Source organism: Scyliorhinus canicula, chromosome 3, assembly GCF_902713615.1.
Source record: "Scyliorhinus canicula chromosome 3, sScyCan1.1, whole genome shotgun sequence".
NCBI classification, from domain to species: domain Eukaryota; kingdom Metazoa; phylum Chordata; class Chondrichthyes; order Carcharhiniformes; family Scyliorhinidae; genus Scyliorhinus; species Scyliorhinus canicula.
The window spans coordinates 231299058-231315270 of NC_052148.1; the positions used below are offsets into that span (position 1 = coordinate 231299058).

Genomic DNA, 16213 nt, shown 5'->3' on the forward strand with positions numbered 1-16213 from the left:
TTTTCATCAGCTGGGAGCGTGAAACACGACATGTGCAGATTAGATCTGGTAGGGACAGGTCTAAACTTTTCAGAATTACTTGGGTAGGTGGTGGTGTATCCTTTTAGAGATAAGTTACCTTTTTGGATATGGTCCTGGGACAACTTTGGGACAGGTCAGATGTCATTTGGGATTGTTAAAAGTAGACATGAATGTACATAAAAAGTGCATTACTTCATTGAAACTGTCAAACTCATTGGAAATGCTAAGCTCTCAAGGCATTTACAGCTCCTGGCCTTTAAGTATCTGAAAAGGTGTAGGGGCAAAGAGTGTCTGCAGTGTTTAAAAAAAAAGTTCTTGAAATGTTATTCTCTATTTGCATAAGACTGGATTAGTGTGCATGACTGATTTCATGACCTTCCATTATCACTGTGAGGGATCCGCTCAGTTCATAGTTTGATTGACAGCTTCAAGTGGTTATAGACGCTTTAAAATAGGATTATGAATTCCAATACTTGTTTGTATAAGGCATTACCAAAGTTCACTGTAGTGAATGGGAATTTTTTAGCCAATGTTTTTTTTGAGGTCATGAGTTCTTCAATAGACTCCATTTTATCTCATCTCAGCATGAGTCCTGAGGTCAATCCATGATGGATACTGGATAAGTTGGCATGGAGGGTGTAAGGGCAAAGGGTGATAGTTGGGGATGTAGGTTGGTTTGTGTTAACACTAAGCTGGCATAGGGACTATAAAAGAATGGGTTGGCATGGGGGGGATCTGAGAGACCATGGTGGATGGATAGAGGAGCATAGATTGGCATGGGGCTATGAAGAGCCATGCAGTGTGGGGGAGTATGAGGTGGCAAATGTTGGCATGGATGGGGCATGAGGAATGTGTGCATGCATTAGGATACAAAGTTCAGTTCGTAAGAGACTTAGTTTGCTTTTCTTTGTTTGTTACTGTGAAGGCAAGCTCAATGTTGTAAAACGGTTCTGTTCATAATATGTGTAATACAACATAAAAGTGGACTGTTTTCAACAATCAATTCAAAGGGATTGTACTTGTGCAGAAGAGAAGGGAAAAAAGGTTTCTTCCAGCTGAGAGCATGGATCCGTACAATTCAAGAAGCTTGGATGCTGTTTTACTTGTTGTTGATCATTATATGCCATCACCCCAGTATTCCAAAAATATCATAGGATTTAGTAAAGTCGGCATAGTCCCAGATGACCATAGGCTGCTTTCCACTTAGAGGGGAAGAGCTGACTGGTGGCAATTTAACCTGAGGGTCACCACACTTCAGGCGAAGGGCAATCTTGAGAAGGCCAGGCCGTCTTGAATAATCTCAGCCGGTACGGGATTTGAACCCGCACTGTTGGCCTTGCTCTGCGTCATGAAAGAAGCTCTCCAGCCAACTGAGCTAAACGTGTTCAGCCACCACCAGCCCTCTACCCCCATGCAAGTGCCACTTAGCTGGTTGGTTGTTGACCTATCGTGTGCATCCTCTTTGAATCTACAGTTTGAAGTAGGTCATTCGGCCCATCGAGTCTGTACTGGCCCTTGGAAAGAGTACCTTACTTAAGCCCACACCTCCACCCGTAACTCAGTAACCCCACCTATCCTTTTGGACACTAATGGCAATTTAGCATAGCCAATCCACCTAACCTGCACATCTTTGGACTATGGGAAAGAAACTGCAGCACCCAGAGGAAACCCACGCAGACATGGGGAAAAAAGTGTAAACTCCACACAGGCAGTGAGGGCAGCTTATTCCTGTTGTGTGGTGACTGCCAATAGTACTCTCGAAGTATCAATTGGAATGCTTTGAGGACTAGCCCAGTTTGAGGAATGGCCGAGCTGGAGAGAACATTCAATACCTCAAAATAGAAAAATAGGAATTTCAGAATGCCCGCTATTCATCCCAAAGATTCGGTGAGCAACTGATTTTGGATTGAGCAACTGAGTAGGTTAAATATTATGACAAAGTGAGGCGAGATGTGTTCTATTTAAATTTAAATAGGATGTGACCTCCACCAATATATAATGGTGTGTAATATCTCTTGTAAATGTTTGCTGTTTTATTTATGAGCTGTAATACTTATGTGTACTGTCTGTAAATAACTAATTTCAGTTTCTTTTTTTGATTAAGGGACCAGAACTATTGAGCAAATATGTAGGTGAATCTGAGCGTGCTGTGAGAGAGGTAGGTTGGACAAGAATGCTTGTTATGGATCTTCACATTTTTGTTACTTGTCACTTGGATGTACAATGTGAAGTGTGTTCCTTTTTCAAGAAAAGTTCAAAAAAGCCGTATAAAAATACAAATGATTTTTTTTTTTGCATAACTAAAATAGATACCACTAAATTATTAACACCAAATGTTTTTAAGAGTCCTTAATAAAATTGTTAATTTCTATTTTGCACAACCCTAAACATATACAGGCAGTCCTCTGATTTACAGCACAATTGGTTCCTGAAAATTGCATCTTAAGTCGAAACGTCGTTAGTTGGAACTGATTTTTTGCTAAGAACAATGTTCTAAATTGGGGATTGGTTCCTGAATCAAGACCTGGTGCCCTATTTTCACCAAAATAACCCAGAATTTTGCACTCAATTAATAATATTTTTTAAAAAAAGTAATATAGCAATAAATTAACATTCTACAACATAACTTTTAAGAAAAAGCTTGGAAACACAAAGATTCACCAAGTAAATATGCGTCAGAACAGAGGGCTGGGCGCATTGAGTCAGGGAGATGGAAGGTTCAGAACATTGATGCGCAGATACGAATGTTGAACTTGTTTGCTGACTTGGCATCCTAAATTCAAAACAAGGTGTCAGTTTATAAATGTTATCAGTGCCGTTCGTTGTAACTCGAACATTGTAAAGTTGAAGACTGACTGGATCCTTAGATTTCCCCCTTAACCTTCCACAGTGACGAGGACTCGGTTAAATAAAATGGTGTAGTTTCCCACCCACAGCTTGCCAGCCAGCGAGATCACAAACAGGAATCGAGAGGCCGCGACTGGGAACGGTCGGTAATACGCTCAGCAGTTAATGGGCTCTTGGCTGTGATTGGTGATGGTCAGATGTCTTGCTGCGAGTGTAGAAAATGGAGGGCCAGGCTGGGAGAAGAGAGTCGGGTTTCAGGCAAACCCAAGACTTCCTCAATGAGGGTGGAAGGAGCACTCCCCTGGCCCAGAAGTCAACCTGAAATTTCTAATTTAAACTTAGTTGTTGGGCCTATTTTGGCCCAGGAGCCTGCTTCAGCACGTTTTGCCTGACTGTGATGCCAACAATGCCATCCTCCCCCTGCTCCCTTCCCCAAACTCATGCTTCTGCCTCAGACTTGCATTGCAGATTTGGTCCTGCAGACATCTTCAGCCCCAATCTCTATATTTAGAACAGGCTCCAGGATCGGGCTCATCAGCCATGCAAGGACCCTCAGAGCCCGTGACCAGTGACATGGAATTTCTTATGTGGACACTCATACTCGTTAGCAAGTGATCACCGAAGAACTATAAGGGCCCTGCTTCCTTCATGTATGTCCTCCTCACCTGCTCAAAACAGCATGGGCCAGGAAAGAAGCGGGAAGTAATTGACATCTATTTTAACTGACCAGCTTAGCTAGCTTCTCGACATTAGGGCAGTTAAAATTGAGGCCATGAAATGCCTGGCTTCCACTCCGTACTGTCTGCCCAGTCCAGTTGAGATAAGGAATTCAGCAGATTGAAGCGTTAAATCTGTGTCTCCCATTACTGGCACTATTTGTTGGTGCCTTGATGCACAGTACACAATGATGTTAAAACATTGAATCCCATCAGTACTCTCTGTTTTATCTGTTTAATTCATGATATCAATCAGGGGAATAGTACACTGGCAAAGCGAGAGAGAGAAAAAGTTCAGTAAGTTACAATACCTCGGATCTGGGAATCAATTCAGCCAGGATGTTGCAGCTAAAGAGAACTCTCTCTGTCAGCCTGTTTCAGTTGATATTGACAGCTTCTAGTCTGCATGAGCAATTGTAGAAAAACTGCTTCAAATTTGGAGCATGGTAGGTCATCATACTGAGAGGTCTCAAACATGACTGACCAGAAAATGAAAATTATTGCCTGGGTGCCATTTCCAATGCCCTTGTGAATTTGTGGTTCATGTTCATGTTGAAGTAAAATTGTAATGGTTCTACGTCCAACTTGAGACGGCTTGTTGTAGCCTATAAATTTTCTAATCAATGGTTTTTTTAATCCCAAAATTGACCCCCCCATAGGCAGGTTTTCGCACAAGTCTGGACACTGATCTCACATATTGAGGCCAGTTACCAGAGAGATCTGAAGACAGAAACAGCCTTTTCTTTTTTTAAATTTTTTTTCCAATTAAGGGGCAATTTAGCCTGGCCAGTCCACCTACCCTGCACACCTTTGTGTTGTGGGGATGAAATCCATGCAGACACGGGGAGAATGTGCAAACTCCACATGGACAGTGACCCAGGGCTGGGATCGAACCTGGGTCCTTGGCGCTTTGAGGCAGCCGTGCTAACCCCTGTGCTGCCCTGGAACTGCCTTTTCTGACTCATCCTGTGCCTATTGCACAGGGTAGCACATAGGCATGCTGCTAAAACTCTCCAAAATCATGTGCTGTGTGAAAACGTACAACTACTGTCCCTACTCCACTCCGAGGTCCGCACCTGCTTCAGGAAGACCACCATCATACCGGTACCAAAGAAGAACCAGGCAACGTGCCTCAATGACTACCGTCCGGTGGCCCTGACTTCAGTCGTAATGAAGTGCTTTGCGAGGTTGATCATGAAGCGCATCACCTCCATACTCCCAGAACGCCTTGATCCACTGCAATTCGCATACCGTTGCAACCGGTCCACATCAGACGCCATTTCCCTGGCCCTACACTCATCCCTAGAGCATCTCGAAAACAAGGACTCCTACATCAAACTCCTATTTATTGACTACAGCTCCGCCCTCAACACCATAATCCCAGCCAAGCTCATATTAAAGCTCCAAAACCTAGGACTTGGCTCTCCACTCTGCAACTGGATCCTCGATTTTCTGACCAACAGACCACAATCAGTAAGAATGAACAACAACACCTCCTCCACAATAGTCCTCAATACCGGGGCCCCACAAGGCTACGTACTTAGCCCCCTACTCTACTCCCTGTACACACACGACTGCGTGGCAAAACTTGGTTCCAACTCCATCTACAAGTTTGCTGACGATACGACCATAGTGGGCTGGATCTCGAATAACGACGAGTCAGAATACAGGAGGGAGATAGATAACCTAGTGGAGTGGTATAGCGACAACAATCTCTCCCTCAATGCCAGCAAAACTAAAGAGCTGGTCATTGACTTCAGGAAGCAAAGTACTGTACACACCCCTGTCAGCATCAATGGGGTCGAGGTGGAGATGGTTAACAGTTTCAAATTCCTAGGGGTGCACATCTCCAATAATCTGTCCTGGTCCACCCACGTCGACGTTACCACCAAGAAAGCACAACAGCGCCTATACTTCCTCGGGAAACTAAGGAAATTCGGCATGTCCACATTAACCCTTACCAACTTTTACAGATGCACCATAGAAAGCATCCTATCGGGCTGCATCACAGTCTGGTATGGCAACTGCTCGGCCCAGGACCGCAAGAAACTTCAGAGAGTCGTGAATACCGTCCAGTCTATCACACGAACCTGCCTCCCATCCATTGACTCAATCTACACCTCCCGCTGCCTGGGGAAAGCGGGCAGCATAATCAAAGATCCCTCCCACCCGGCTTACTCACTCTTCCAACTTCTTCCATTGGGCAGGAGTTACAGAAGTCTGAGAACATGCACGAACAGACTCAAAAACAGCTTCTTCCCCGCTGTCACCAGACTCCTAAATGACCCTCTAATGGACTGACCTCATTAACACTACACCCCTATATGCTTCATCTGATGCCAGTGCTTATGCAGTTACATTTTATATCTTGTGTTGCCCTATTATGTATTTTCTTTTATTCACTTTTCTTCCCATGTACTTAATGATCTATTGAGCTGCTCGCAGAAAAATACTTTTCACTGTACCTCGGTACACGTGACAATAAGCAAATCCAAACCAATCCAGTACACAACTCCATGATCAGCAACTGTCAGTTTCGTGAATATTTTGGCAATCAAATCAGCCTCCCACACATAAGCCACAATGGCATCCCAAGGGGATCAGTCCTCGCACCGGCTCCCTTCACCATTATATATCATTCGATGACCTCCATGCCACAAAGTCATAGCTCTTCACGAACACTGACAACACATACCTGGTGCAGCACAGCCAACACCCTATACACTGTTTCACTCATCCTGATTTACCGAACAGCGGAGTGTTAGCCGATGCTCAACCTTGCTCAGGAATCACTACAGAAACATGGTAGACATCCACCTCCGAGGAGCCACAAGGAATTGTTCTGGGATATGAGACCAACAGAACTCGGGTGGCTTCTAGTGCTCGCACATGTTGAACCTCCTTTTGTCCACAGGGGAAATAGGTTCCTCAAATAACACCACTGGCTGACAGCTCACAAAGAGCTTCCATTGATACATGACCTCAAAAAAGACCCATCTGAAATTCAGTGGCCTTTATTGGAACACAATCCACATCCTATAAACTGATGGCGGCCCCCGTCTCGATGGAGCACCTCCCGGTTGACTGTAAACGTCACCTCTGCAGTCTGGTAACTGACTTGAGTGGTGAAATCCCAGGTTTCAACCTTCCATCGAAAATCTGGTCAACCCCCGGTTGCTGTGGCTGGGCAAAAGTCCAGAACTTTCCCTATCTCATGTTAGATTTGCTCACTGACAAAAAAAGTTCTCTGGCTGCACTTGAGGAATTCTGCAACTCTTTGCATTTTCCACTTAATATTAGAGTAGTTGAAATCCCCCACTATTGTTGCTCAATTTAGTTCTGTTCTTCTCAGCAGTTTGTGAACTTATTTGCTCTTCTATCTCCCTCTGACTGTTTGGCATCTATAGTATACTATCAAAGCAACTTTTTTTCCCTCCGTTCAACCAAATATATCCTATCCCTGTGCCAAGCTCGTTTTAAACCGTCCCCAACAACACGAACAAACCATCCTAGGAGGTCACTAGTTCTGGCCCTATTGAGGTTGTACCATTCTGCCTTCCTCCAATACTCAAGAGCTGGAACCCCTCTGGTCGATGACACATCCTGCATGAGTGGTTGCCCAGGACATGTGAAGTGACCTGGAATTTCCACATGGTGCAAGATGTGCAATTGACAGAGCTGAGATGCCCTGCCTTACTTAAGTATCTAAAGTTACCAAAAATATATTTAAGAATCAAATACTTGATCTATTTTAAATTTTAGGAAGGTTGAATCAAACACCTAATTGTAACTCGCCTTTTGTAACTCACTGCAGCTCCTTTGTGTAATGTGACATCCACCTACTCTCTGTTTACTGTGACGTCGCTTTTTCAAATTTCCTTGATTTCTGCTCTGCTCTCTTCACTTAACCACCCCCTCCTCATTCTCTCCACACTGCTCCCTCCCAGCCCCCTCTCCTCCCTGCTCCCTCCTCCTTCCCCAATCATGCTTTTTCAATTATCCCTTCCCCCTCGGTCCAATAATCTCTATAACCAAGCTGCCCGAACACCGAATGCTACACTTGCTCTTTACTCCTCAGGCAAGACTGTGGGCATTCAGTTGGTTTGTTAATGAAGCTGAAGGCACAAATTTAAAGCTTCTATGAAAAGCTCCTTGTGTTCCTGCTTTTAATCATTAGCAAGTGAACATTACTGCGATTTTGTTTGTGTGGATAATGGGTGAGGGGAGGAGCTTGGCCGAAGTGGTGCCTATCATCAGGTAGCCGAGGATCTCATCTGAAGAATGTCCATTTGAATGAGCTACCAAATGTCACTTGTGGAAGTGTATACACCCTGAACTTTCATAGAAAATCCAAAAGGAGGAAGGAAAAGAAAGAATACATCCTGAAACTTTCTTGGTTGATAGATTCCAGAATGCAGGGACAGTACCTCGCTGGAAAGTGGTTTGAAAAGATTTCTTTGTTATGTAACCATGTAGCAGGATGATGTCATTTGCAATGAAATATATTGAGACCCTATTCTGACATTTATTTGTGTCATCTATATAACCTGAAAAATCTTTTGGGTTCTTCCCAGACCTTTAAAGGGTTTTCCCAATGTTTGCAATACACTGACATATGTGCTACGCTATCTACATTTTTGTCTAGTTACTGTTCTGAAAGTTAATTGAATGAAATTATTTTTGGGATATAGCTTTTGCAGGTTATTTGCCAATTGTCTAATCCAGTGATTTTCCTTTATTTATGCAGATCTTCAGGAAGGCCAGAGCTGTGGCACCTTCCATCCTCTTCTTTGATGAAATAGATGCGCTGGCTGTTGAAAGAGGAAGGTGAGTACTGAGGCCACTAGTTTTACTGTTGAGAGTATCAGCATATTTAACATTTATGTGCCATGAACAGATCACCCAGAGCTATTGTTTACACCTGGGGTAGCATTGTTAAACAAGTCAGCTTGTTAAATTGGTTAGCATTAAACATCTATTCTAGTGATTCTGAAGCCACTCAGTTGTGAACTCCACCACCATCTTCTCAGGGCACTGAGCGAGGTGTGGGGGTGGGAGGGTGGGCGGGGCCAGCATTTCTTGTTACAAGAAACCAAAGTAATTTCTGTGTCTTGTGCCTAATGTCGCCCTTTTCATGAAAAAGCAACAACTGTTTGAAAGATGTCTAGTGTTGCCTTGTTAGAAGCATTCTGTCAGTCATACCTGGATTGAACTCGTCACTGAAATGAGCTTGCGTGTGAAGATTGTGCAGAGAAAAGCATGTTCCATTTTTATTGTTTTACCGTGGTGTTTGGCTCTAATCTTTGCGCTGTGTCAGTCACGAGGATTTACGAGTATACAAAACATGACAAGGCAGCAAATGACCAAAGGTCCTATCAGCCACTTCCACATAAATGTGATGCCATGTGCATTGCAATATGTACACTTGCCACCCCACACAGGAGCCTATAATTTCCTAGGGGGAAAAAAGCAGGAAAAACCCAGGTCAATTAGGGAAATCAAGTAAAAAATACTTCTCCAACTGTTTTTTAAAACATTTAAAGTACCCAATTAGTTTTTCCAAATTAAGAGGCAATTTTAGCTTGGCCAATCCATCTACCCTGCACATCTTTGGATTATGGGGATGTTGCTCGTTCTGGTGAGTGCGCTTTACACTCAATTGGCTCTGTTTATTACTTAGCTCTAGAGTCGCCAGGTATCCTTATGATACCACCACGAGGTTTAAGTTCAAGTTCAGATCAATGACTCAATACACCAATTAGTAAGGTTCAAATCAAAACACGTTTATTAATACACAGTTAATCGCTACTCATGCATACAATACTAAAAGACTAGGCTATTCCTACCACTAACAGGCCAGTACTTATCTGGATAAGGGAACCCGCTGGGTCAGGAAACAATGGCCTCTTGCTCATCCTGAGTCTGCAGACTTCCAGCTGGTACAGACTGTTTTTGTAAATTCACCACTCTGTCTTAGAATTCCCCCTATACCAAAAAGGGCCGATATTCCAAATGGTGAACAGGGATTCTCACTCCCTGACTCCGATGCAGGCTTCGGTGGGTGCTATTCAGGTCAAACTATATTTTCAAGTTATTCCCCGGTATAACCCATACCTTCACCGAAGAATTTTACCTACTTACCCCTTAATAGCATCGATGTCCTGGGTCCTGCGTTATTAAGGAAGTGAAGTAAGCTAATAACCACTTTTTCAGGTTAAGTTATTTTATTATTATACTTTTTTTTTTAAGTTGCAAACACTTTCTTTACAGAAAGGAAAAACGATTAGTGATTCTGGATGCTGCTGGTTTGTTGTAGGGACCTTCAGACTCTCTCTCTCTCTCTCTTGTAGTTCTCCTCCCCTTCTCTCCTGTTGCTGTTTCTCTGTTTTCTCTGTTCTCTGTGTTCTGTGTTCTGTCCTCCCCATTGCTGCTGGTTCACTTCCTTAGGTTGGGCCAATTTTATTTCAACCTTGCCCTTCATAGCCTGAGCTTTCTTGGGATCAATAACTCTCCCATCAAGTTTGTGTTCCCCATTCAATACCCTGTCTACTCTTTCAGGATCCTTGAAGAGGATAAACCCAAATCCTCGCGAACGCCCAGTCACAGGATCCATTTTAATTAAGCAGTCTACAATCTCTCCACATCCAGAAAAGCAGTCCCTTAAATCTTTCTTACTTGTTTCCCAGCTGAGTCCACCAACAAACATCTTCCTTCTCATCCTCCTCATTTTTGCTGGCGTTGATCTTCGAGCCTTCCACCTCCTTGGGGGGAGCGGAGCTCCCCCGGGCCGCGCCCCGGCCGCCAGCTGTTGCTGCTTCGCGCGTTCTGCTGCTCTCTGCTCCTGCCTCGCGCGTGGGGGGAGGGGGAGGAGCGAGGGGAGCCCCCGCTTAGTGCTTTTTGGCGGGAGAGATCGGGACCTCCGATAGGGGATGGGCTACGGGACTTAAAGGGGCATGGTGGGACACAACCAGGCCAATGGGTCCCCCTCTATTCAGTACATCACAGTGCTTCAACACAGCACAAAGAAATCTATGCAAACTCTCTTTTTCTTTTTCCCTTTCTCCTGCTGCAGGTTGTAATAACAATTCTGACAGACTGAAATTGACTGCATTTTTGACAGAAGAGCTGACCACAGTTTCTGCTCTTTTCAGCTGCCACCAACCACTTGTGGGATCTTTCCCTGCACTCTCCCAGACCAGATATTGGCAGACTTCTATGTTTCAAATGACACATTCTGTATTTTCCAGAACAAGACTAAGGGGTCAGGAACATCTATCTTGTAGCGTGCGTTGACTGGACACTTACTTGATGGTGCAGCAGTTGGCTAGGCCTCTCCTTCTTACGGTCAAGTTCTTAGAGAGCTGCTAAAATGTTCTGCTGGGAGGGCCGGCTAAGAGAGCGAATTGACCTTGGGGGCTCTATCTTATAGTCCTCAGGGGCTTTGCGCCCTTTTGGGCGGACCCCGAGCTTACTTCCAATCGATTGGATCCCATACCAATCGATTGGTTTGAATTCCCCAATACTGGGGCTGTTTCCCGATCGCTGGGCGGTCCTTGGGTGCCCGTTTGCTTCTTTTGTTTTGGACCCCTACTGTCGCTGAGGAGTCTAGCTTTACTTCGATCACCTTTGATTGTTACTATTGTGCCCGGGAATCGCTCATTAATATGCATGGCTGCTGGTTTCAGTGCTGTCGGCTTTCTTTGCAGGCAGAATACACAGGAAAAGTCTGCAAACTGCTTGTTTCTCTAGGATTGTCCAATTTTCCCTGTGTTTCTTGTGTTTCTCCATTTTGAACTTGGGAAGTGGCCAACTCGGGTGGCTACAGGGGTGAGACCCATGCAGACACAGGGCGAATGTGCAAGTTCCACACGGACAGTGATCTGGGGCCGGGATTGAACCCGGGCCCTCAGCGCTGTGAGGCAGCAGTGCTAACCACTGCACCACCATGCCGCCAATTGATTTGTTAAAAGGTTACCCCACTTCTACCTTCATGGACTTGGAGAATCTCACGGCGCAGAAGGGAGGCCATCAACCTGTTTTTCCTTTGTCGGCTCTTCCAAAGAGTTGTTCAGTTTAATCCTACACTCATCAATCATTCTAACCCTCTGCATGGAGGAATTGCTCTTCATTTCCCCTCTGTGCCAATGATTTCAAATCCATGACCTCTGCTTGCCCACCCACCTCTGTGTACCTTTATCAAAACCTTGCATAATTATGAGTACCATTCGCCTTCTCTGTTCTGAGGAGAACATAGAACATAGAACAGTACAGCACAGAACAGGCCCTTCGGCCCTCGATGTTGTGCCGAGCAATGATCACCCTACTCAAACCCACGTATCCACCCTATACCCATAACCCAACAACCCCCCCTTAACCTTACTTTTTAGGACACTACGGGCAATTTAGCATGGCCAATCCACCTAACCCGCACATCTTTGGACTGTGGGAGGAAACCGGAGCACCCGGAGGAAACCCACGCACACACGGTGAGGACGTGCAGACTCCGCACAGACAGTGACCCAGCCGGGAACCGAACCTGGGACCCTGGAGTGAGAAGAATCCCAGCTTCTCCAATCTCCACCTAACTGATGTACCGGATCCCCGGTATTGTTGTAATAACTCTTTCTGTACCTTCTTCAGAATCTTGACATCATCCCCAAAGCACGCTGCCCAGAATTGGATACATTAGTCCAGCTGAGGCCCACCAGTGATTTGTAAATGTTTGGCATGGCTTCCTTGTTTCTGTATGCACTGCCCTTCTGTGCAAACCCAAGAATCTTGTACACTTTCATCGTAATTTATTTACTTCAAAACCCAGGATAGATTATTTTCTGAAATGCACAAGTTAAACCTCCTGATCTTTAGGATAGATTCCAGCCTTATTACCACAACCGCAACCCCCCTTTGTCCCAGACCCCTAGTGATGGTCATGCTTGCTTGCTTTTTTTAACTTTTTGGCCCATCTCTTTCCCTGAAGATTTGTTGTGATAACATCAACATTTATGCAGATGTGAAGCAGTTGTTCTTGGATGGTTTGCTGTTGTGCAGCAAATTTGTTCATGCGTCTTTTTTTTATCAGTCTCAGGAGGACAGATAGCTGACCATGAATAACCTGAACATTTTCTTTGTTGACAGGATCTTCCGGCATATGACAGATAATTGTTATTCAGCTGCACCTATTAATAAATTGTGCTCTAAACTTGCCAAAATTTCATTTTGTGAAGGTCATTCATGCTTCACGTCTCAAGGTAGTAAAGATTATACAGCATTCCGTAGGGTTTCCTTGAAACCTGAAAAATCTTGTCACTTACTCTTGTTTGCACCCTGCCTAAAGGTGATTGTGTTGCGGTGAAAAGCAGCGCTCCGGGTGTGGCCTGCCCAGTACATTGTACAGCTTCAGTGTGTCCTCCAGGTACTTGACTGCATTGTCCAACAAGATTTGTCCCTTCTAAAACTGTGTCAGCAGTAGTTAATTAGATTATTTTGTGACATGTCCTTAAATAGCCATTCCCTTGCTGTTGGTGCACTGCAGCTGCAGCATGTACTAACTACAGATGCCTACAGCAGCAACGACCAATGCTTCTTCCCTTGTCGCTCCCAAACCCCACGACCTCCGTCACCTAGAAGGATAGCAGGTGCATGGGCATCACGGTACCATAGTGGTTAGCACAGTTGCGTCCAGCTCCAGGGTCCCAGGTTCGATTCCCGGCTTGGGTCACTGTCTGTGGGGAGTCTGCATGTTCTCCCCGTGTCTGTGTGGGTTTCCTCCGGATGCTCCGGTTTCCTCCCACGGTCCAAAGATGTGCAGGTTAGGTGGATTGGCCGTGATAAATTGCCCTTAGTGTCTAAAAAGGTTAGGTGGGGTTACAGGGTTACGGGAATAGGGTGGAGGCGTGGGCTTAAGTGGGCTGCTCTTTCCAAGGGCCGGAGCAGACTCGATGGGCTGAATGGCCTCCTTTTGCACTGTAAATTCTATGATTACTATGAACACCATTGCCTCAGTTCCCCTCCGAGTTGCACATCATCTTCACTTGGCCGTGGATCGCCTTTTTTATTTTTGTTGTTGGAAAAATCCTGGAATGCCCCACTGAACACCTTCACTGCAACAGCTTCACTAAGAAGGTCCACCACCACCGTTTCAATGGCAGCTAGCAATGGGCATTAAATGTCGGCCCTGTCTCCAAACTCCACGTCCTAGAATGACATTTTGTAAATGTACTTGAGTGTTGCTTTGATTTTTGATCCCTTTTAGGTTTTTTTGAGGTCAAGCAAATGGATTAATACTTGGCAGTATGGCTCCTTCACCTATTTTGTATGGCAGGAAGTACATTTGCCTCTTGTGTACCCCATTTTTCTTTCACTCCAATGTTGGTGGCCATGTCTTAAGCCAAGATATAAAAACACTACAACTGATGGGGATACAAATAGAAAGTACAGAAATAAATAGAAATGGAAATACAAGAGAAGATCACTCAGAAAGGTTAATGTTTCAAATATGCAACCTTTCATTAGAACGGGACTTAATTTGACCCAAAGATTTATTGGCATTTAGCACCTTGTGTCTTCTACTGAATCTCTGCTTCACAAGCTTTGAACTGCCAGAGCACCTACAATCGTCTGTTTGTTGTTGGTACATTATTATTAATATCACTGGTTTCTAAATTCTCAAAAAATATGTACTTCATCATCGAATCATTCAGTACTGAAGCAGACCATTTGGCCCATCTAGTCTGTGCCAGCTCTTTGAAAGAGTTATCTAATTAGTCCCATGCTGCTACTTTTCCCTGTAACCCCTTATAAAATTTTCTTTTTAGCCTTACTATTGAATCCACTTACATTACCGCGCTCCATTTTCTATGGTGCACATCTCCTGCTCTTCCTCCCAATCAAATTAATTTTGATCCTTTGTATTTTAACTTCCCTCCTTGGTACACTATTTCTGCAGCTACTCCACAACCAGAGGTTTGGTATTGTGTAACTTGAGTTTCAATTAATTTGACAGCATAATCCAACCTCATATGTTTACTTATGGTGCATAATGGGTCAACTAAGATCCCTTTTTATTTTTGAACTTTTGGCTTGCCAATTTCTCTTCATAAGAACATAGATGCCATATCTGAATCCAGTGTCTCAAACAACTCATTCTCATTTCTGAATTTAGTCAGTTATTAATTGCGTCCGTGTCGAAATATCAGAAGTGCATTTCACTAACAGGAAATATTGGTAACATCCAAACTACAATTGTGGTTTCACATCTGTGCTCCTGATACCTCACTACCTAATTTGCATTTTCTCTTTGAGAAATCTCCTGAAAGTAATTTAGCTGTACTTTTAGTTAAATATTTTTCCTGCTTCAAATAAGGAGGCAACTCTGGCAAATGGAATAACGGAACGCTTTCTACTTCTGGTGGCACCTTTTATCAGTTACAGGATGAGTGAGAAGTGTTATGGGCCAGGGTTTAGAGAACCCCAAAGTGCATCATGGAGTTCACCTGACCCACGTTTTCTACTAGTTTGTGGTATCGGGCCCACACGACCCACTCTACAGGTGTGGTACAGCAGAAATCGTAAAGGAATTTTTTAAGCAAAACAATGTTTATTCTATGAATTCAAGTTAAACTTTTAAAAACATATAGTGAACATCTGGGCAGCCATTAATTCAAATACAACCCCCAAAGAATACAACACTAAGTAATCCTTAAGCTTTCCATTTAACATCCATAAGACTTTTAAAAAACTTTTAACAGAAGCACATCAGGTTTAAATTCACTACTGAGAACAGTTATCACTGAATTCACTAAATGATCAAGAGATAGTCTTTACATGGCAGAAGGAACAACATTACACCTGCTGTGGCTGACTGCAGCTCCAACACTGAAACACAACCAAACAAACACAGACACAGCCAAGCTTCTCTCAAAGTATGACAGACAGCCCAGCTCCACCCACCTCGACATCATTGCAGTAATAAACACCCATTTCTTAAAGGTACGCCCACTACAGTTATTCTATAAAAACACTCACATGACAGAAGCAAATTGAAATCCTCAAATACAGACAGAGAGATTGGGAAACAAAGGGAAAAAAATGTGTTTTGTGTCCAGCCCTGTTTTTCAGTCGGGAAGCCTATATGATAAAAAAAAGTCTCCTCTTAGTCCATCAGTTTGTAGTTTCCGCATCCCACATAAGCTATTGAGGTCTCTCGGAGTTAAGGCATCTATTTCCATGCCTGGCTTATTTTTTTCCTGTTATGCTGGAATGACCCTTTATCCACCATGCTCGTCACTTTGGGAGCTGGGATGTGCTGTGTAATACAAGAACTTAGAACACACATGAACACGATCAGCTTCTCATATTGTATTTGTGGGAGAAATGTCTTTGACCCATTGGCAGATTAGTCGCCCCACATATAGGTTCAGTTGTTTTCATATGGAATGCAAGTATCAAGAGAAGAAATAAGTGTTTGCCATTGGCTGCACTCCTGTAGCCTTGAGGTATGCTGGAGACCAAAACCCACAGGCACAATGTTTATTGAGCTCAGTCGAAAATAAACAATGCACCAAGTAGCTGGAATTTTTAATTTAGGAGCGTTTTGCCACTTCGCCAACAATGCAGTTTTGGAGTCCTGC

The 16213-nt window shown here is 43.9% G+C and overlaps 1 protein-coding gene across 1 annotated transcript in view; it reads left to right on the top strand.

The window, feature by feature from the left end:
* The window catches only part of spata5 (spermatogenesis associated 5), a 536428-nt gene that overhangs the window by 114655 nt on the left and 405560 nt on the right, over nt 1-16213 (top strand). The window contains exons 12-13 of the mRNA XM_038792393.1: nt 2126-2179; nt 8332-8411. Of these exons, the coding sequence (XP_038648321.1) occupies nt 2126-2179; nt 8332-8411 (134 nt within the window). The remainder of the gene's footprint in view (nt 1-2125; nt 2180-8331; nt 8412-16213) is intronic.